Source organism: Cibotium barometz, unplaced genomic scaffold (genome assembly GCF_041138505.1).
Source record: "Cibotium barometz isolate CiBa-2024 unplaced genomic scaffold, ASM4113850v1 ctg488, whole genome shotgun sequence".
Lineage (NCBI taxonomy): Eukaryota > Viridiplantae > Streptophyta > Polypodiopsida > Cyatheales > Cibotiaceae > Cibotium > Cibotium barometz.
In genome coordinates this window covers 153036-174907 of record NW_028229445.1, presented here as the reverse complement: position 1 = coordinate 174907, position 21872 = coordinate 153036, and the positions used below count along the sequence as shown (strand labels likewise).

At 43.7% G+C, this 21872-nt stretch overlaps 1 protein-coding gene across 1 annotated transcript in view; it reads right to left on the bottom strand.

Annotated features, from left to right (window-relative positions):
* Positions 1–18390, bottom strand: part of LOC147602564 (uncharacterized) — a 135934-nt gene extending 117544 nt beyond the window's left edge. Inside the window, exon 1 of the mRNA XM_086797887.1 lies at positions 18062–18390. Coding sequence (XP_086654013.1) covers positions 18062–18232 — 171 coding nt within the window. The 5' untranslated portion in view covers positions 18233–18390. The remainder of the gene's footprint in view (positions 1–18061) is intronic.
* Between the last annotated feature and the right edge of the window lie 3482 nt (positions 18391–21872).

Genomic DNA, 21872 nt, shown 5'->3' with positions numbered 1-21872 from the left:
CAATCTCGGCCACCTTGGCCGGATCAAGTCGGATGCCCTTGGCACTGATAATGTTAGTGAACCTCGAACAAACTTATTCTCATTGACAGAAAGCTCGTTGCTTTCGAGCAACTTTAGGACTTTCTCCACATCGATGTCATGCTGCTGCTCAACGGTAGCTGACAATACTAGTATGTTGTCCAAAAATATGAACACACACTTTCCTATTAAGTCCCTGAACACACGCATCATCATGCGGTTGAATGTGGCTGGGACGTTCGTCAAGCCATAAGGCATGATCACAAATTCATAGTGGGCCTGTTCCATATAGAAGGCTGTCTTGGGAATGTCCCCTCAACAATCCTCACCTGGTGGTACCCACTCTTCAAGTCGAGTTTCGAGAACACCTTGGCCCCATTCAACCTCTCGAGAATGTAATCTATTCGAGGCATCGGGAACTTACTCTTGATAGTCAGCTTATTGAGTGCACGATAATCAACACACAACTGAGAAGACCCATCCTTATTCTTGACAAAAAGGATTGGAGCTGCAAATAGCGACACACTCGGACGTATGAAGCTAGATTGCAACAGTTCATGGAGTTGGCGGTCCAACTCCGATTCCATTGCCTTGGAGAGGCGGTATGAAACTTGCTCAGGGGATCCGAGCCTGGGAGGAGGTCTATTATGTGGTCCTCCAGTCTAGACGGGGGGAGCTGAGGAGGAAGATTGTCCCGAAGAATAGTCGTCTGGAACTTGTCATGGAAAACCTGGTACTTCTGTGCCCACCATCTGGGCAGTCTGGATGTAAATCATCGCACACTACGCGCCTTTCCTGATTTCTCTTTTAGCCTCCTGTAAATGATTTATGAGAGGAAAGCTCGGGATTCCTGGCTCACACTTAATGGTCACTGGGGCTTTAGACACATTCCGATTAATCACGAAAGTGTACTTGTCCCACTTGATATCTGGCTAGAACTTATGAAACCACTGAATGCCCAAAATTATGTCTACTCCTACAAGAGGGGCAACCATGAAATCACGCACAAACTCAACGCCCTAAATGACTAACCTAGCACTCTAAGCTTCAAACTTGATGCTCGTCGTCATGCCTGTGCTAAATCCCTCCACTTTCTTGTCCACCAAAGTCAAGACGAAACGGACTCATCGAGCGACCTGTTCCGTGACCACATCCTCCGTACTGCCACTGTCAAACAAGACAACAACTCTCTAGCCACCTATGTAGCCAAAGGTCTTGAGCAATTCATTGCACTCATACTCTTGGTCATGGGTGCCCTTCCCCTTATCTTCGAGCTCCCGACTAACGATTGCACCAACCGAAGCACTGGGATCCGAAGAACTAGGGGCAACCGCTGGGGTTTGTGTGGGAGCTAGGCTCACCAGTAAAGCCGTGGAAGCTGGGGTGGTTGTCTGTGGAGTGGTAGTCTTCTTAGGGCACTCCATAGAAGTGTGTCCTTTTGTATGACAAAAGAAGTCTACCTGAGCTTTCTGGTCTAGAGTAAGCTTGGGCGCATTGGTCGAGTTTTGAGAGCCAGAGACTCCCGTGCTTTGTCCTGGGGAAGACCCCGTCTGATTCTAGCCTTTCCCCCCCCCGAGGCGTTAGCCTTGGGCGTAGAAGGCTGGGAAGTCTTGGGCTTTCTGCCATTGTGCTTCATTTCAGCACTCTGCGCAAGCGAGAGTGCGTCTTCGAGGGTGGCTGGCCTAAACATACGCACCTCCCACTGGATTTGCATGTCAAGGCCATAAAGGAACTGCCCTTTCTTGTCCTTGTCAGATAGGCCCAACTGCAGACATAAGTTTGAAATCTTATTGGCAAACTGCAGGACTGGTTGCGCTCCCCTAAACTCGCCTTCGAGTTGCTGAAGGGTAAGACCACCGCTTAAGGTCGAGGACAAACTCGTCCCAAACATAAGCCGCCATACCTAATCTAGTGTGGGCATGAGCCCACTGGGTCCACCAAGGAATGGCCTCACCTTCCAAATACCAACTAGCCAAGATCACTTTGTGAGTATCACTTTTTCTAATTGCGGCAAAATAAGCTTCAAACTGATGCAATCAGGAATTAAGAGTTGAGGGGTCAAGTTTACCATTATACTTACTAAAGTCCATTTTCTCAGGCGAATGATTCAAGAAAGCCGTTGGTGTCATTCTTGCGTCCAAAGCCGTAAGGTATCTTTCATGTACCACGCATCGCCTGGCGTCATCTTGTGCAAAAGCACGGGCTACTACCGCAGTCTTCCATCTGTCGAATCTTCCATGCACGCATCTGCATCTCGAACAAAGAACTCGGCTGCGGTTGTGACCCTTCAGAAGGATCATTTTGTAGACGATCTAGAATCTAGGAAACGAAAGGAGAGGGAGGAGAAGACAGAAAAAGAGGAGCTAGAGAACAATGTGCACTCTTCCAGAGCCAAGATCTACGCCTTCTAGTCTTCCAATTTGGTACCCTGTTCTGCAATTGCTTGCATCATCTGTTGGAACATCTCTGTTACACTCATGCCTAATGCTAGATGGACTGCTTGGTGCACTTTGGTTCCAAGGTTGTCGTTCTCGCTCGTCGTCGTAGCTCGCCCTAGCAGGAAAATGCACTTCCTTTCCGGAGCACAATCTGACCATCCACTATGTGTGGGAGGCTTCCGGAGGCTTAAAACCAACCGTCTTCGAGGGACAGGAGTCACACCAACAAGGGGGTGGTCCACTAGAGTCTAGAAACCAACTATACGAGCGAGGGAAAAAAAAATCTTTATTTTTTTATGGTTTTTCTGGCTGAATCTTCACTTGAAGAAGGCTCTGATACGAATGTAACATGCAGAAGCTTCGGGGTCGAATCACTAACTTTAATGCTCAGAATTCAGCAATCTTTCATGATGAATATAACGCACAAAACTGAAGTAGATGTGCAAAAAATAGAGAGAGAGAGAGAGAGAGAGAGAGAGAGAGAGAGAGAGGGAGGGAGGGGGAGAAGAAGACACAGTATTGGGTCCCAAATACTCTCTGTAGGGCACCCACCACGAATGGTGTATTTTCTTTATTAGAATGGTGCAAATTAGAAAATAAAGACTGAAACTTGACCTTCTTGGCTGAGGTAAAACCCCTGCCCTTGACCTTCAGCTTTCACCCTTTGTGTTAGCTTCTCCCTTGGCTGTCCGGGCCGTTGAGATGCTTCAGCATTTATACCCTCTCAGGTACCCAATCGGCCAGCAACAGTATTCTCCACGACTTGTGAAAAATAGCAATAAATGCCATAAAATTAGTGTTTTCACACTATGCATGGGCTGGCCACTCTACGCATGGCCAAGGACATTGTCCAGGCTGCTGGGCAGCCTGAGTGGGCTGTCCCAAACCTGGCTTGGTGGGTACAGCCGGGGCCCTCTTGGCCCCTTGGGGATGGTTCTACACCTCTCCCATGCCCACATTAATAATCTTGGGGTAGCCCTATGGGCTGGCCCCATCTCTACATGCAAACCTACATGCCTACACAGAGGTTTAACATCCAGTAGCAAACCAGATACACAGAAAATCTGACATCATTCCAAAGGGAGACTCACAGCGCGGACTGGCACTGCTTCATGTGCAGGACAATGCACACCTGACCTTGGCTGCATAGAGTGGAACCCTGGCTTACTCGTCCCGGACTCGGCTCACATGGGACTAGTTTATATTACTCAGTGAGGTCCTTTTGTTGTGGGTGTGCCCGCACAGGAGTTTTTCCCATTTTTTTCCATTTTTCCATGTTTTTTCTCCCTGTTTTTGGGTCGTGGGGGCTGTCTGTTGCTGGCCAACTCACTCTTCTGCTGGGGCTGACTATCGTGAGTGCTAACCGACTGTTGTTTTGTCCTAGCCAATTGGTTATTTCCCAGTTGTGGACACCTTGGCTGGCTGACCAGCACTGTAGGGTGGTGTAACACCCTTGCCCCCCACACCTATTTTGTATCCGATCCTTGTGTATATAGCAAAGTTTATTCAGCTTCTCTCTCTCTACACTTCTGCGTTTTGTTTCTCACAGCACTTCTAATTTTCCGCTGTTCATTCCGACAGTTTTCACTCCAAGTCCTACACCTGCTTCTTCAGATATGTCCACGTGGCATCCAAGTGTGGGATGCACATGACATGTGATAGTCCACTAAGCTCCAAACTACCTGGCCAATACCTAGAATACCCACTAGGCACGAATGATGCATACTTGTTTGTTGACTAGCTTCTATCTAGTTTTTGCAGAAGGTAAGTATGCATTTATTTTATCTAACACACGTGACAGGCCATGAAGAAGTACCAAAGGGTCCAAAACTACGGAAAGAAAGCTTAGGACAGCGTTTGACGGAGTCTTCGACTGGAACCATGCTTCCAACGATGAAGAACGATCTGTTCAGGTTCAATGACTTCTAATTCGTCTACCACGTCTAGCTGTTGTTCATCTGAAACATCAAACACTTATGGTCCAACATATGGTTTTAGCCAAGAAACATGGAAAATATCATGCATTATCCAACTGTTAGGCAACTTCAACTTCATGGAGACATCACTTATCTTTATAACTATAGGAAAAGGTCCAAAACTACGGTAAGAAAGCTTGGGACAGCGTTTGCCCACTTGTTTCAATCTCTGTTTCATGATGCACAAATAGAGCCAATCCCCTTCCTTGAAGTGGACATCTCGTCTAGACTTATTTACCTGTCTGCTATAAGCTTCCTGGGCTTTGGTCAAGCGGTCTTTAATTGACTCAATGATTTCGGAAAATGCTTCCGTTGTTTTGTTAGCCTCAAGAGTGGAGACACCATTCTCGTCAAAAGAGAGGAGAAACGGCGACCAAAGGCTGCCTGATACGAAGTCTGTCCGACACTGAATGAATGAGTGTCGTTCAAGATGGCTTGGACCAATGGAAGATAATGTTCCCATTTGGACTGCTCATCATGACATTATGACTTATCGACACCGGTTTTCTTCACATTCAATGTGCTTTCAATTGGACTATTCACATAACCTTGGCTGGTTAGATGAGCATGTATTTTATCATACCAAGCTCTTGGAGCTTGCTTTAACCCATACAATGCTTTGTGTAGCCTGCATACTTTATGTTCCTCACCAGGAACTACAAAACCAATGGGCTGATTTACATATACTTCCTCCTGTAAATCCCCATTTACGAATGCAGTTTTGATGTCCAATTGATGCACTTTCCATCCTTTATGTGCAGCCAATGTAATCACTGATCTTATTGTGGTCATTCTCTAAGTAGGAGCAAAAGTCTCCTCATAATCTATTCCCTTTTTCTGGGAGTACCCTTTAGCCACAAGTCTTGCTTTGTACCTGTCAATAGTACCATCAGACTTCCTTTTGACTTTGTACACCCACTTTGTTCCAATGACATGCTTGCCTTTAGGCAATTCCACAAGATCCCAAGTATTGCCTTCTTCTGAATCAAAGAGACCACCCAGGGCTAATGCAGACTCCCCACGATGCATATTCAATGCATGGCTGGAACTAGCCCTTGTTCTACCTGTGAGAGTGGAGCTGCAAGTTTGCTTTCTTGCAAAGTTTTCAGCAACCATCTTGGCACTGACTTGGCTGTGTCTATGGCTGTTTGCTCTTCCCTGACATGATCTTCCACTTCTTCCATAGAAGGGGGCTGAATGGCTGGCTGTTCCACATGTTCTACATGAGAATTTTCTTGTGTAGGGGCTGGCTGATCTGAATCCCCCCTAATTGCAATGGGTAATAGTCCATCAAACATGTCCTGTATGCCTGTATCATTACTTTTATACAGGTTGTACATGGGCTGTACTGAATTTTCAGCAAATACCACATCTCTACTGACAAAAATCCTTCGTGTTGTTGGATTATAAAGACGGTATCCTTTGCTCTCATTGCTATAGCCCACAAAAATGCATTTCATTGCTTTGTCATCTAACTTTGTTCAGAGTTGTTCTGGCACATGTGCATATGCCAAACACCCAAATGTACGCATATAATCCACCATTGGCTTTCGGCTATACCAAGCCTCAAATGGTGCTATGGTTTTCAAAGCTTTTGTTGGACACCTGTTCAACACATGAGTTGCACACATTATAGCTTCCATCCAAAAATTGTAAGGCAACTTTTGTGCTTTCACCATGCATCTTGCCATCTCCATGAGAGATCTATTTTTCCTCTCAACTACACCATTCTGCTGCGGTGTATAAGGCACAGTACATTGGTGTTTAATGCCCTTTTGAAGCATATAATCCTTGAATGCATTTGACATGTATTCTCCACCTCTATCTAATCGGAGTGTTTGGACTTTACATCCACACATATTTTCAGCAATTGCTACAAAGTGTCGAAAGCATGTAAACACCTCTGCTTTCGCTTTCAAAGGGTAAACCCAAGCAAACCTGGAGTAGTCATCAATGAATGTGACGAAGTAAAGATGCCCCCCTATGGATGGTGTCCGCATTGGACCACATACATCACTATGTATGAGCTGTAATTTACTGTCAGCTCTAACAGCTCCATCTTTGGGGAATGGTTTTCGTTGCATCTTTCCCAAAATACACCCCTCACATACATATCTTGGTGGAGACTCAAGAGGTGGCATATTATCAACCATATGATGCTTCTGCAAAAGCATCAAACTCTGAAAATTTACATACCCAAAATGAGTATGCCATAGCTCTGCATCATGCATAGCAGGAGTGTGGGCAGCCACTGTATTTGCATCATAGGGGCCCAAGTAGGAAGGTGGTAAAGAATGAAGAGTGTTGGTGACCAGCTGTCTGTCTGGGATAACCTCATCAATGTTGAGCAATTGTTCCTGCAAATCTTTCACTTTGGTGAGATGATCTGCCATGGAGTCACCCTCATCCATAGAAAGAAGATCCAATTGCCTCTTCAAGTAGGCAACTCTTGCCTCGTTGCGTACCTGATACATTGCTTCCAATGTGTCCATGCAAGCTTCGATGTCTTGCAAGAACGAATGTGCGGAATAATAGTCCTTTTCACTGAAAGGGCTATCAATGACATGGCCTGTGCATCCCTAGAGTCCCATCTCTTCTGCTCTTGTGTGGGAGCACGTTCTACTTCAAGAGCTCTTTGAGCACCTCCCCTTTGAGGCGTGGCTGGCTGTATGGTAAGTGGGCATGTGTCATCACCACACACGATGTCCCAAAGCCCTTTGGCTACCAGCAAATTACGGATCATGAAACTCCACAGGGAGTAGTTAGATCCATCCAACTTGTCCTCCTGGGTGAGCACACCAAATACATCTGTAGCATTTTGAGCCATGTCAACAAAATATACCTGCAAGCAAACCAAGCACCAATGTGCACTGCCAGGCAACCAAATGTCCTGTGCAAATGTTTGCCTGCAAACTGAAGCAAGTGTAAACCTGCACCAAATTGTCCAATTACACACAATGTGTATACATATGTGACAAATCACAGCTGTAATGCCCAATTACATGCTCCAATCTGAAAAGCCCCAATTTTTATGCACTCCAATCGCTTCAATGTGCAGTTAATTGGCCAATTTTCACAAAAGCCCCAAATTTTTGCAACTGAAAGAGGCTCAATTTGCTGATTTTGACCTCAATTTGGAAAACCCCCAAATTCCAACCCAAACAGCATGAATGGCACCACCTGCAATTTTTCTGGCAAAGGGGATTTTTTGGCAAACCCCTAGAAATTTTTAAACTGACCTGCCTTGAATTTTTTTTGGATAAAAATCTGGATTAAAAGTACGTGCAGGCGAGGACAGTACCCGGATGGTACAGACGTGGACAGTACGAAAGGCGCACAGGCGTCAGTCAGGCAGTACACGAACGCAGAGAAGAGCAGGTACAGGGCACCGCGAGCTGGCCAGCGAAGGTACAGGCTGGTGTGTGATTACCCGCCGCAAACAAGCGAAGGAGGTGCAGGGCGAGAACTGCAGTAGGTACAATCATCGTCGACGTCAGGCCGTGCACCTGAGGCGCGTCAGTCAACGAGGGAGCTCGCCGAGAACAAAGACGGCGCAGTGACGACGGCTTGAGGTCTGGGCTTTGCGGAGGCGGAGGTCGCAGGGAAGCCGCCGACACTAGTGCCGCCGGCTAGGCTAGGCTGAAGAAGCGGACGGAATAGAGCGACGGACGGACTGGCTTCGTTGAAGGAATTTCGCAGGCGACGGACAGACTATTTGCTGTCGACGAAAAACCAGATGCAGCTGCCCCAGCTCTGATACCAATTGTTGGTGTTGGACATGGGAAAAAGTGCCCTTGGTTAAGCCCTGTTCACACATAGCACTACCATAAGTGAGCATATGCCTACACTGGTGGCACGTTGTCATAGATATCTCCTCCGGCCGGGTTTTTGGGAGGGAGCAACGGTTAGGAGATGAAAGCCCTTCCACCGACGTTGCTCAGTGCCCTAGGGTGGTGTGCGTGTTTCTGCTGTGTAACTTTGGCAAATCGACATACTGATCTTTCATGCTATCTAAGTCTTTCCCAATGGATTTCAAGAATGGTAGAGTCCTGCATGGTCTGGATGCTGGCCTTTCGACTAAGAGCATCTGCGACTGGGTTATGCTTAACAGGGATGTACTCGATCATTCCTCCAAATTGTTGGAAGATTTGACTCCATCTGGCCTACCGATCACTCCACTGGACACTTGGCATAGTTTGAAGCCACTTAAGTGCTTGGTGGTTTGTTTTGACTATGAAAACCTATCCATAAAGAAAAGGCTTCCAATGTTTGAGCGTTGTGATCACACCCAAAAGCTCTTTGTCATAAACCAAATAATTCTTTTCAGTGACATCCAACTTTCTACTGTAGTAGGCCACGGGTCTATTGTCCTGCTGGAGAATTGCACCTATGGCTACATTGCTGGCATCGGTAATGACCTCGAAAGGTTCATCCTAAGATGCTAACTTCAGAACAGACGCTTCTAAGACTGCTTTTTGGAGTGCACGGAATGCATCAAGCGCCTTGCTTGTAACTGTGATTTTCTGTCTACGAGTCTTCATCCCCTTCAGCAAGTCGGTGAGAGGTGCTGCAAGGTTGGAAAACTGGTGAACATGGGTGTTACATGCGGAAGCTCTGAGAGTCTTCTTTTAGCCCTAAACACCATCTAGAACATGCTAATGCAAAAACGCAAACAGAAGGGAGAGTAGAGAGAGAGAGAGAGACAGAAAGAGAGAGAGCTGGAAATTCAGTATATCATATGGTACAAAAAGGTACATAAATCCTTGCAGCCATGGGCTGCCTTCTGGAAAAGGTGAAATACATACATCTAGGCCTAATCTATGATCCAGCCAAGCAAAGGGGCTGAATGAGTAAAACAATGAGTAACATTGCCCTTTTATAGGCCTTGGGGGACATAGTGACCTGACCGGCCAGCAATCGGCCAGCTCTTGGACAAGAAACCCAAGTCGGGTTGCAGCCGACTACTGTCCAGCCCATGCAACAGGAGATTCTTGCAGCCGACAGGAGATTCCTCCCCCATCACCAGTCCAACCCTTGTCAAATCTAGCAAATAATGCTCCAAATTTCTGGTTCTGATCCTTCTTTATCTAGTTGCACTCTAGGGTTAGTCCTAAGATTAGCATGTACATGTGTGTGCACATGACATCCCCCTCTCCTAAACTTGATGACGGGATTCCAATCTGCTTCTTGGACAACTGTCATCATCCCATTCTATTCCCAAAGTCCCTCTATCATCCTTCCTACTCTGGCAACCTTTTCACTGAATACCCGGCTAGTCTCCAAATCCACTCTTAACTCTAAAGAAGATCTATGCATCTATTCCATCCAGTCCCCAATCCATTCCTGCCCTGTCTCTAAACACCGTCTTGGTCTTCATTCTTGAGAAATGAGTTTGGCACTCTCACTCTACCCCTTGGAGGATCATCCTCCGTTAGAACCGTTGCCAGAAAGCCTTTCCTGACTCACAGGGCTGCCATCCCCTTTGGGCTTTGTGGAACTCGTAGTGACCACGCTTTGTCCGGAAAGCTATTTTTGGAATGTCAGCTTCAAAAATGCGGACCTGATGGTAACCACTCTTGAGGTCGATCTTAGTGGAAAATTTCGCACTATCTAAACGCTCCAAAATGTACTCAATCCTTGGCATAGGAAACTTATTCTTAATGGTGAGTTTGTTTAATGCCCTGTAGTCTACACAAAGGCGTGCGGACTTGTCCTTCTTTTGAACAAATAGGATGGGTGCAGCAAATGGTGAGGAAGATGGCTGAACGAATCTGGCTCGGAGGAGCTCAGATAACTGCTTTCTAGCTCGCCCTCTAAAGTCTTGGAAAGACGATAGGGGAACCTGCTAGGAGGTTCTGATCCAGGGACCAAATCGATATGATGGTACTCAGAACGGGATGGGGGGAGACTGGGCGGGAGATCATCCCCAAGCATAATGTCCTGATGTCTAGACAGGAGGTCTGCTAACTGTGGGACTGGGAATGAAGATGAGATGGTTGCTACCAATGAGGTAGAGGCTGTCTAGGCACGAACATAAATCAATGCTCCTTCCGCTCCCTTGCGGACAACTCGTCGAGCCTAGAGATAAGAAATCAACAGGATGCCAAGAATGCTTCTATCCCCACGAATCATGACGGGCTCAGGAAAACCTTTACAGTAAAAGTGTCCTGTCCCCAATCGAGAGTAGGCTCATAATGACGAAACGATTAGATTCCTAAGATCATGTCACACCCCAAAAGAGGCGAGACAATGAAATCTCATTGGAATGAGGCCTTTTGAACTACAAAGGCAAACTGTTGTGCCTTTTGAGATATGTGGGTGCAGAGACCAGGTGTGAACCCGTCCACATCCAAATGATATGGCACTAATGTACAGCTCATTTTGTTAGCCAACTAAGGAGAGATGGCATCCTTAGAACTGCTCGTGTCAAATAGGACTACAAATCGGCAACCCTTGGCAGAGAGCCATAAGCTCAGATGAGGCTTTTCTGTGCAGCATCGCTCTCACCCTGCTACTTAGCATCAAATACCACGGATGGCATAGGATGCATAGAAGGTAAAAGCTGAACTGTGTTTATGGTAGTAAGCGGGACTGGAGAAGCAAGAGATGCTATGGCTATCAAATCCCCACGAATCTCCTCGTAGAATGCTCCTAAACATGACTCGAAACCTGCAAAACAAAGCCAAATAATGTGAAGGGGGTGCAGGCCTGACTCACCACCCAACCTTGACAGCCGTGGGCAAAACCCACAAGTCTTGGCTGTCCCCACCGAGCCACAAGCTGAGCTAACTAGCAAGACACCCCGTTACATCCCATACCACCATGGAGCTACCCTCACGGGCCTTGAGACTGCTGCCAGCCTCGGCTACATGAAGTAGGTGCACATCTACACTAGATCCAGGCTCCTGACCATAGAGCTCTCACAAAGACTAGCGAGACTCTATGAACAACTGACTAACCTTGGCCACCCTTTTATAGGATCTTGGCCGGTCACCGGGCGTCCACACTTGGGTGCCCGCCCGTCCATACTTGGGTGCCCGCCCGTCAGTCTATCCCTAGCCCAGCTCGCCAATCAGCCTACCTAGCTCCAAGCTTCCCCAAGCCTCGAAGCTAGTCTTGTGTGTGTGTAGCACACAGTAGATACACTCTGTGCACATGACATACTCACCTTCCTCTAAGAGCTCACTCCTGAGCTCAGTAAAAACAAAGAGTAGTCAATGTCTCCCATGTAGCGTCCTCCTCAACACGATTCTTCCACTTGATCTTGTATTCCGTGAGTAGCATATTCCGCAACCGTCTTTCACGAAGTCTAAGAATCTTTTCCAGTTCGTGCAGGACAAATGTCATACCCTCGACATATATAATTTCTTGAGGAGTAACTAATTGGTATGTTCCACCCAATACTTTCTTAAGTCTACTGATATGAAATACGGGATGAACTTTCACATGAGAAGGCAAGTCCAGTTCATATGCAACTGAACTTGTTGATGTGCACATTATTTGCACATTTTAAAAGTTAATAAAATTGGATGGTCACAAAGTCGGTCCGTCGGTTTGAGTAGGTATAAAAAGGCCAGCCATGGGGCATTTCTCTCATATTCACCGGCGGTGATCAAGAGCAAGAAGGCGCCCATACCTCCCCCATCTCCCATCAGCTGAGGCGCCCCATCTTCCCCCTACCTTCTGCGTTTTCAGCCCATCCCTACAGATCTGCATTTTTCTTCTGCAGCCTTTTCTCTTTCCCATCCATCGTGCCATTGCTTGCTCATCCTAAGCCCATTCTTTGCTGCCCATAGAGCTCCATTCTCAGCCCATCTCTCGCCCATCTCAGCCCCATCCTAAATACTTCGCTCCGACTAAACGGTCAATCAAGTCATCTGATCTAGGACGAGGATAGCGGTTCTTGATTGTCAGTTTGTTTAGTCTCTTGTAATCTACACACATTCTCCAAGTGTTGTCCTTCTTTTTCCTAAGTAACACAGGCGCACCCCAAGGTGATTTACTTGGACAGATCTGGCCCATCCTCAAATAATCTCCAAGTTGTTTGGCCAATTCATCTTCCTCAGCCTAGCTCATCCTATAAGGCAGAATGCTAACAGGTTGAGCACCAGGGACCAGATCAATACGATGTTCCACTATCCTTTCGAGTGGTAAGCCCAATAGAAGCTCCTTAGGAAATACATCTAGAAATGAATCAAGTAACTTCTTTAATTATTTGCTTTCAAACACACTTAATTTGTTGACATCCATAGTAGGTATGAGAAATGAAGAAAGTGGAATCAAGACAGAGTGGAAAGCAATATACAAAGAAGAATCCATTATATTTCCAAAATCAACATTATTTACAAGAGGTCCCTGAGAGGGATGTATACAATCACCTAAGATACAATACTGGGTGTTCTTATGTTCAAAAGAAAAAGTATAACTAGACCAATCTATCTGGACCTGAAGGGTCTTAAGCCACTCAATCCCTAATAACAAGTCTACATGCTCTAGATGCATAACATAGCACTCGAGAATACCTTCATAGTCCTGAATCCGGATCGGTAACTTCTCCACCTTTCGATCCCACACTTGCCAATCCGCAAGTAGGCGTACCTCGTAGGTATGATCACTAGGTGTTGTGTCCAAACCCAATTTCTGCACAAGTTTGTAATTAACAAAGTTGTGTGAGCTTCCAAGGTCCAGAAGAATGTGGATTCTATGGCCATTCACTTCTCCATAAACTCGGAGAAGATCATGCAAGCCAAAAACTTTAGAGTTGAACATACAATCAGAACATAAACTAGGGCGAGAAAGTATAGTGAGACTGAAGTACTTGTCAAAGACAACTGGTTGGCTGCCTTCGTCTTGGGCCCTGCATTGGTCTTAGCACCCTTCTTCTTCGGACACTCGTTACGCATATGTCCTTTTTCTTCGCAGATAAAGCAATGTCCCTCCTTCTTGAGCTTCAAAGCCTTGAGGAGACGGTTTTTCTTTATTGGAGTCGAAGTAGAATTCTTCGGAGGTTGGTCCAAAGACTTTTCTTCAGTCGTGCTAGCCATCGGCGCAGAGAACTTTCTTTTGTGCTTGTTCCCCTGCTCAGTCACGGGTTTGGTTTTGGAAGAGACCATCGTATCGTCATAAATACGAGCAGAATGAATGGCCTCGTCCAAAGTTTTGCATTTGTTGTTTTTGACCTGTAAACGGTAGGAGTCGGGTAAAACTACTACGAAGAAACCCAAAAGAGTAGTAGAATCCATCTTTGTTGCTTTTATCTGCAAGTCTCTAAATTTCTGAAGGTAGACCTCATAAGTGAGGTTCTGCGAGGTCATGGTCAAACTGGCAAACTAAGCAACGATATTGTAGTCATCCTCCTTCTTGAGGAATTCTTTCTTGAAGACTTCTTCAAACTGTGCCCAAGTTGTTGGTTTAAGAGCAAAGCTTTGCCTGAGAGGAAACCTCCTACTAACTGAATCTTTTTGTCATCACCATATGGATGAAACTGGAAATGGACCTGCCACTTATGTAGCCATGTGTCCATAATCTCCTTGGTACGCTGCTTTTGCTCACCCCCAAACTGTTCCGGAGTAATGCTGGGGCCTAAAGCAGATGCCAAGGTATCCATGCCCGAGATAGTAGACAGGGTAGTGTAAGAATGCGCAGCAGAAGACTGACGCACGTAGGAGACACATCACCATCGACGAGCACCACGAACACCCCCAACGGGCACTGCAGCATCACTCCACCGGGCTCCCATCTCCCAGTGAGCTGCCCTCCAAAACACCGACCGAAGAAGATGACTATGACAAGGTGCCACTCTAGCCTATATATGGCTCTTCAACTTCCCATGCTTCCACTTATGGGATAATCCAAGGCACCTTCTAGCCATAGATCACACGCTCGAAATCACCAACCTTCCAACACCCTCCCTCGATTCGAGCTCCGCAAGCCACCGAGGCGTGAGGGAGTCGCCCAGGACCACACACGCTCGGACTCTGATACTATGTCAGAATGCGCAGCGGAAGACTAACGCACGTAGGAGACGCATCACCATCGAGCACCAGGAACACCCCCAACGGGCACTATAGCATCCCTCCACCAGGCTCCCATCTCTCAGTGAGCTGCCCCCCAAAACACTGGCCGGAGGAGATGACTATGACAAGGTGCCACTCTAGCCTATATATGGCTCTTCAACTTCCCATGCTTCCACTTATGGGATAATCCAAGGCACCTTCTAGCCATAGATCACACGCTCGAAATCACCAACCTTCCAACAGGTAGTGGTCAATAAAGAGATGAAATTCTGTAAAGCCTGCATCTGCGCGGCGACTTGTGCCTAACGTTCCGATAAAGAAGCTTCTAAAGTAACTTTAAACTTCTGAAAATCAGATATAGTCACGAAATCTTCGGAAAGATTGCCATCGACGACCTCAGTAGCCAGCAAGTCTTCACGTTCGGGAATGGGTTCCATCTCCGATTCTTGGGTCGACATCTTGAAGAGGGCAAGTGAGAGAAAATCTTGGCTGGAAGCGAGGAAAAGTGCTAAAGAGCTTAAGGAGATGCGTGGCTAAAAGCCCACTCTAGGGGTATTTTATAATCCCCCCAAAAGCACGTGTTTTTATGTGTGGCTTTTGTTTTTTTTTTTTTTACAGATGAGATGGCTTTTGGAAAAGCCACACATAAGGCTTTTAAAAACTAAGCATAAAAGCTACTTCTTCTTTTTTTGAAACCCACGCCAAGCTGCCAGCTTTTAATGTTTTTAAAAAACCACCCATAAAAGCTGCCATTGCTTTTTTGTTTTAAAAAATAAGTGCTACGTTTTTGTGAAAAAAAAATGTAAAGCTTTTTTTTAAATGAAAGCAACGTTTCGCTTAATTAGTCGTGTGCTATTAAAAAAATCAACACTTTTTTACTACCCGCTAACTGTCGACTGCAAGGTAATCTACGCCGTCACCCACGAACAGCAATGGCGCCGCCTGAGGGTCGTCACTTTTGCACTCCCGACAACCTCGCCGCCTTCTACCTGACGGGTTCCAGCCCTTTATCAACTGATCTGGCTGCTTGCTTCAACGCACAGCCGACATCTCCATCTCTCTCTCTCCCTCGCTGTTCACAGCCCCAGGTCACATAGCCGACAAGCTTTTGCTTGACTCCTTGCCAAAAAATTAACTCTCTTCATAAATAGTTCAAATCGACCCTATGCAAGACCAAAACCCTCAACACGGGTTCCAACGATGCAAACAATATACAATACACTAGATTCTGAAAAAAAAAAGGCAATATATACGAAAAAAACAACAATCATCTTGAACTCATATACCTAGATGAATCCAAGAACATACCCAAATTCACCTTTCACCTTTTAGGAATGTGCATGTTATATACTCATGGTAGTCAACCCCAAACGTATCCCAGTGAAAAGCTGGGACACCAATGGTCGGGTCTGTAGTATGAAGACTAGACCAATGCTACCACCAAGTGACTGCCTCACCCATAAGGTGGCAATCATCTTGAACTCATATACCTAGATGAATCCAAGAACATACCCAAATTCACCTTTTAGGAATGTGCATGTTATATACTCATGGTAGTCAACCCCAAACGTATCCCAGTGAAAAGCTGGGACACCAATGGTCGGGTCTGTAGTATGAAGACTAGACCAATGCTACCACCAAGTGACTGCCTCACCCATAAGGTGGGAAGCTGCTACGTGGACTCTATCTTGAGGATCTGTGATCCTAGCTAAAGGAAAATGAGCATTAAATTGATGAATGAATTGATTAACTGCTAAATGATCACACTTACCATCATACTTACTAAGGTTCGGTTGAGTTCGGATGACGATAGTTAATGTCGCGAAATTCTGGCTGGTGGCAGCTATGGGTGGGGAAACTCAAGAGATGCTGATACTTCAGATGTATGGCCTCCTTTTCCCTTTGGTATTCGAGTAACGTGCGCTCTTGATCGAGCTCTCGTTGGTGCTCCCGAGCGACAAGTTCAGCCTGACGGTGGTCTTCATCGATCCTGCGTTGGGCTTCCTCATAGTCCCGTCTGTCTGCTTTTTCTTCCCGCCGTCTAGCTTCATCCTCTCATCTTTGTTGTTCCATCTGAAAGAAGAGGGTGATGAAGCCGGGGGTAACTAGAGAAGTGGGTTTTGTTGTTGTTGCCTTCAAGAGTTGAAGACGCTCCATAAGAAGCTGGTTCTATGCTCGGAGAAGAGTGATGGTATCTGTAGTAGGCAGAAGAGCAAGGTCTCCTTCGGGGGAGACATCTTCCTACTGATGTGTACTATCCTCTATAGACATGTTACTAAAGTCGGTGGTCGTGCTAGAGTGAAGTTTGACCATCCAAGGATGCTCTCATGCTGGGATGCGGTGTGTGTGGACAAGCTGAATCTAATACCAATGTAATATGCAACGGAATTATGCGTAATAAGGAATCCTGTCACACAGGTCTCACACCGCCTTCTTTATCCTGAGTTTTGCGAGTCTTTAGCAATCCACTTTTAGCGCTTCAAACTTTAAGAGATTAGAGAGAGAGAGAGAGAGAGAGAGAGAGAGAGAGAGAGCTCTACACCGTATTGGGTCCCAAATTACCCACTGAAGGGCCCCCTCCTATTGCTAGGAGTATTTGCTTTATTATCTTTGAAGAGAACGATTGAGGACTGACTTTGGACTCTAGATAAGCCAAACACTCTTAAAGACCAAGACTCGGCCTGAACTATACACGGCTGTAGAAGCACCGATGATGACTGATCTCAAGCCTATGCACTCTTCCAATGGAATGTAGAAAGGCTGCAAATCTGAGGCTGAGAGATGGGCAACTTTGGGACTGTTTCTAGGCTGTGAATGAATGCTGAAAATGATTGTATGAATGTGTTTTACCTTCACCAGAAGGGCTGTAGCAAAAAGATGAATGTATGAATGCTGAAAACGCTGAGCCCTAAAGTGGCTGAATGCTGAATGGTGCTACGTTTTGTTGATGGTGGGCTGATGGCACAAGTGATGATGCTCCTAGGGCTATAGGACTGAAACACTTGCTCCCAATGATGATGAATGATGAGATCTACTTGATATAGGCTGATTCGTTCATGAGCCAATTGCTGAATGCTGAGATGAATGAATGAGATGCAAGTAATGGTTATTTATATGAGCAAGTGCTAGTCGGCTGGCTGCAAAAGTTGGCCGATTGTCGCATAAAATGCTACATGACTTGCTTAATGGAATAAATAGAATAATGATGGTATTAAATGTTTGAAAAATATGAAAAATGCCAAATAATTAGGATAAAATACTAGATAATATCCTGAGGCTTTTGCAATGGTCTAGATGGTCTACAAGCATATGTGTCCTGATGCAAACTCTAAGGCTTCTATGACTTCCATGAATTGATTTAGTGAGCTACATGGTTTTTCCATCATGAATCACATCAGTGTATAAAAAGTGCCTGGTATGAGCTATCATTGAGCTACACGGTCGTTCTGTTGAAGAATCCACATGAAGCAGAAAATGCCTGGCTATGGGTAATCTTCTGTGTTAGACCGGGACCTACTGAACAATTCTAAGCTTGCGTGGAGAAGAAAACCAGTAAAGCCTAAAAATCTTATTTTTAGGCAAACGCTCGTTCCATCTGTGAAGGCATACGTACCTGAGCTCGAGAGTGAAGAAGTTGGCGCATCTCATGCCTGTAATTCACAGAAATGTCTTGGAAAGCGCTGTGATGCCACTGTGGGTGCCCCACATCGCGCCGGAAAGGCTCCGCGAGAGCAGATAACGCCGATCCCAACAGCGCCAGCGTGAAGCGGAGGAGCCAGGCCATCCTCGGTCTGTGCAGAAAGAGAGGGAGAGACGTCCAATTTAGACCGGCGTCAATTGTGTGAGTTTAATTTTTCTGGTATGTGAGTTGGACTGTTGGAGATCGCCATATTAGAGTGTTAGGGAGACATTTTCCAGCATGAAGCTTTCTTACCATTTTTAATTGGAGGCGGCATTTTACCTTCTCTAGAGGTGAGGTGGATTTTTCAAAAGTTGCGCAAGCTCTAAGATAAAGTGAACCCATTTTTTCTCAAACTTAGCGTACTTTCTAGCAAACCAGCCTTGAAGCTCACTCCTCCGCCTTGCCAAATTCTTGCACTTGGTTACTCCACTCCAACCATGAAGCCCATGCAACCCACCACAAGGTCTCCATGCAAAGCACGTAGTGAAGAAAACACAACTTGGCAAGCTCCACAATGTCTTCTTGCCTTCCAACGCACCAAGAGAAAGGACTCCTGCAAGGAACAACTCCTCCATGTAAAGCACGTAGGGACTAAAGTAAAGCTTATTCATTATTCAGGCTGAGGAGGAATCTTATAGTATGAGTTATGGCTATCTGATGATGACATGTTGCACTGATTTTTGAAGATTTTTTAAGGTTTACAAGAAGCACAAGGGAAGTTCTCAACATTACAAGTACAATTCGCCAGACCGACTTTCCCACTATATGACAAACCAAGTGTATTTCTAAACCCATCCTCAACTAACGCTATTGTTTTCAATTTCAATATTTTTTATAATTCTCCATTTAATGTTTGTTTGAGTGCTTTCTTGCATCATTTTGTGATTGGTCTATCGCTTTTCTAGTTATTACTTGGTTAACCATTCAGGAATTAGTCCTAGTTCAATTCTTTCTGATATATCAACTTTAAAGTATACTAAATGAGTATGCCAAGTACTCCACCTTTCTTAGTGTGCCCTCTTTAGTTCGAATAGAGCCTCCTAGGTGAATTGTGAAAGTGAAAGTGTCAAGCTAAGCAACATCAAGCATATCAAGGCAAAAGAAAAGACTAAAGGGCAACTTGCAAAATTGCCACCAAAATGTGCCAAGGGCATAAGAGTCAAGAGTTGGGCTACTAAAGGCCAAAATTTACCCAATGTAAATCTTAAGCATAACATGTACATACTTGATTACATGGTCTTTTTTTTATCGAGTCACTTGTGCTAGAGAGACAAGCATAAAGGTCAAGTCAAGTTGCCTAAGTAGGGTGTAGTAGGCATAAATATCAAGTCTTAGTCTAGTCGAAGGAGTGGGGGAGTGGTTCCTCACAACCACATAAAGGTCAAGTCAAGTTGCCTAAGTGGGGTGTAGTAGGCATAAATATCAAGTCTTAGTCTAGTCGAAGGAGTGGGGGAGTGGTTCCTCACAACCACACACTATTCACAAAAGGAGAAGCCTCGACTCCGAAAGCCACTTAGGTTCATCTTCGGATGGGGGATAATAGTAAGCTATAAAAGGGTAACCTTTTATGTTTGGCCTAGTGTAATCATTCCCTGTTTTTGAATGCAAAAAAATATTGTTTTTCCTTGTTTTTGCCTAGAGAGAGGTAATTCAATATTGAGATATTTTTGGATATTAAAATTCTACAAATATCAAAAATATATTTCCCTGAAACAGAAGTTCAAAATAAATTCTCTAAGGTGCATTAGGAATCAATTAAAAATGATTTAAAAGACCTTAGCCTAAAAGGTCAAGATTTTCATAAATTTCTAGATTATGGTCCAATTAAGGTTCCTATGGGCCAATAATATTAATCCAAGTGTTGGGATGAGATAAATCGAATGAATAAAAGAAAATACCCAAAAATGAGTAAATGCTCACATAAGATGAAGAGTTGACTGAGTACAAGGTTTATTAGTTAAAAATTAAGAGATATTACTAAAACAATGAGATATTTTAGAGAAATGATGAATTTTTGACACCTTGGTAAGAAAGGGGAGACCTTTGAGGTAGGTGCCTCTTTCACATGTGTGGGAGGGTTTTTAATTCAAAAATATTAAGATATTTTTCTCTCTCCTCTCTCCTGGATCAAACTAGATCAAAATGGGAGCTAAACTGGTCCAAATCTTGTCCAAATTCAGGCAAACTGAAGCTGGAAAATTCTAGAACTTAGTTGGACTCAGTTAGTGGTCTCCCTTACCTATAAATAGACCCTCATTCTTTTGTATTCTCATCTGTGAACTATACCATGCCAGTATTACATGAAAATACTCATATTTTCTATTATCCCTTAAAATTCCTCTACTTTTGGAGAAATTGGAGCTTCTCTCTCTCTTCAACAATCCTTGGAGCTTTCTTCTCAACATACTAAACCAATTGATTGGTTGGGGCTTCCTTCTAAGATAAAGAAGCAAGCCAAATCTAGAGGTAAGAAGTAATTTGATGGTTTTCATTATATTCTCAAAAGATTTCACTTCTCAACCCCTCTCAAGCTTGAGAAGTTTCAAATTAATTGTTTTCAATGCAAATCAAGCTTTCTATAAGAATTCTAATGATTAATCACAAAAAAGTTAATCTTTATGCTTAATTAGGATGCTTTTTATGCATATCTCTCTCTCCCAAAAGAATAGTCATTCCTATGACTAATTCTTTATTCAAATGGATGCTTCTCCTTGATAAATTCTCAATTCAAAAATCAAGCTCTATGCTAGTTAAGCTAGAGGTTAAGAAAATGGCTTTTTTATGCTTTTATGCTAATAAAATTGATAAACTTATGATTTAATTCCATAAATTGGATTTAAGTCTAAAGATAGTTATTCTATCATAATTGTATTACAAAGTCTTATTACAAAGTCTAAAGATAGTTATTCTATCGTAATTGTATTACAAAGTCTTATTCTTTCTAGAAATATTAAAAATTATTAGTAATAGTAGCGGAGCTATGGTAAAATTTTTAGAAATTAATACATAACTCATTTTTATGCATAATGTGAAAAGAGGACTTCCTACCATATTCTAGGATTGGTCATCCTATGCTAAAAGAATGATTTTCATCACATTCATGGAAAACTAATTTTTTGTATTTATGCGTAAATAATTAATTAGATAAAAGAGAATTTTTTTGTATTTTTATTTTTATGCAAAAAGAGGAATTCCCATGATAATGGAGATCCATGTAATTAAATGAAAAAAGAGAAAATTTGATATATTAAAATAATAAATATTTTTTATTTAAATTTAAAGAGATATTTTAGATAAATTTATTTTATGCATAAGAAAATTTAAATGATAAAAGAGGAATTCCCATGACATTTGGAATTCAATCATTTAAATGGTAAAAGTCGAATTCTTGGTATAATTGAATTAATGGATATTTTTATTTAAATTCAAAGATAAATTTTAGATAAATTTATTTTATACATGAGAAAATTTACATGATAAAAGAGGAATTCTCATGACATTTGGGATTCAATCATTTAAATGGTAAAAGTGGAATTCTTGGTATAATTGAAATAATGAATATTTTTAGTTAATTTAAAGAGAAATTTTAGATAAATTTATTTTATAATAAAAGAGGAATTCCCATGACAATTGGAATCCAATCATTAAATGAGAAAAAATTAATTTTAAGCTTATTCAAAAAATGGATATTGGTATTTAGTTAAAAGAAGAATTTTTATGGTATTTAAGTAGAGAAAGATTT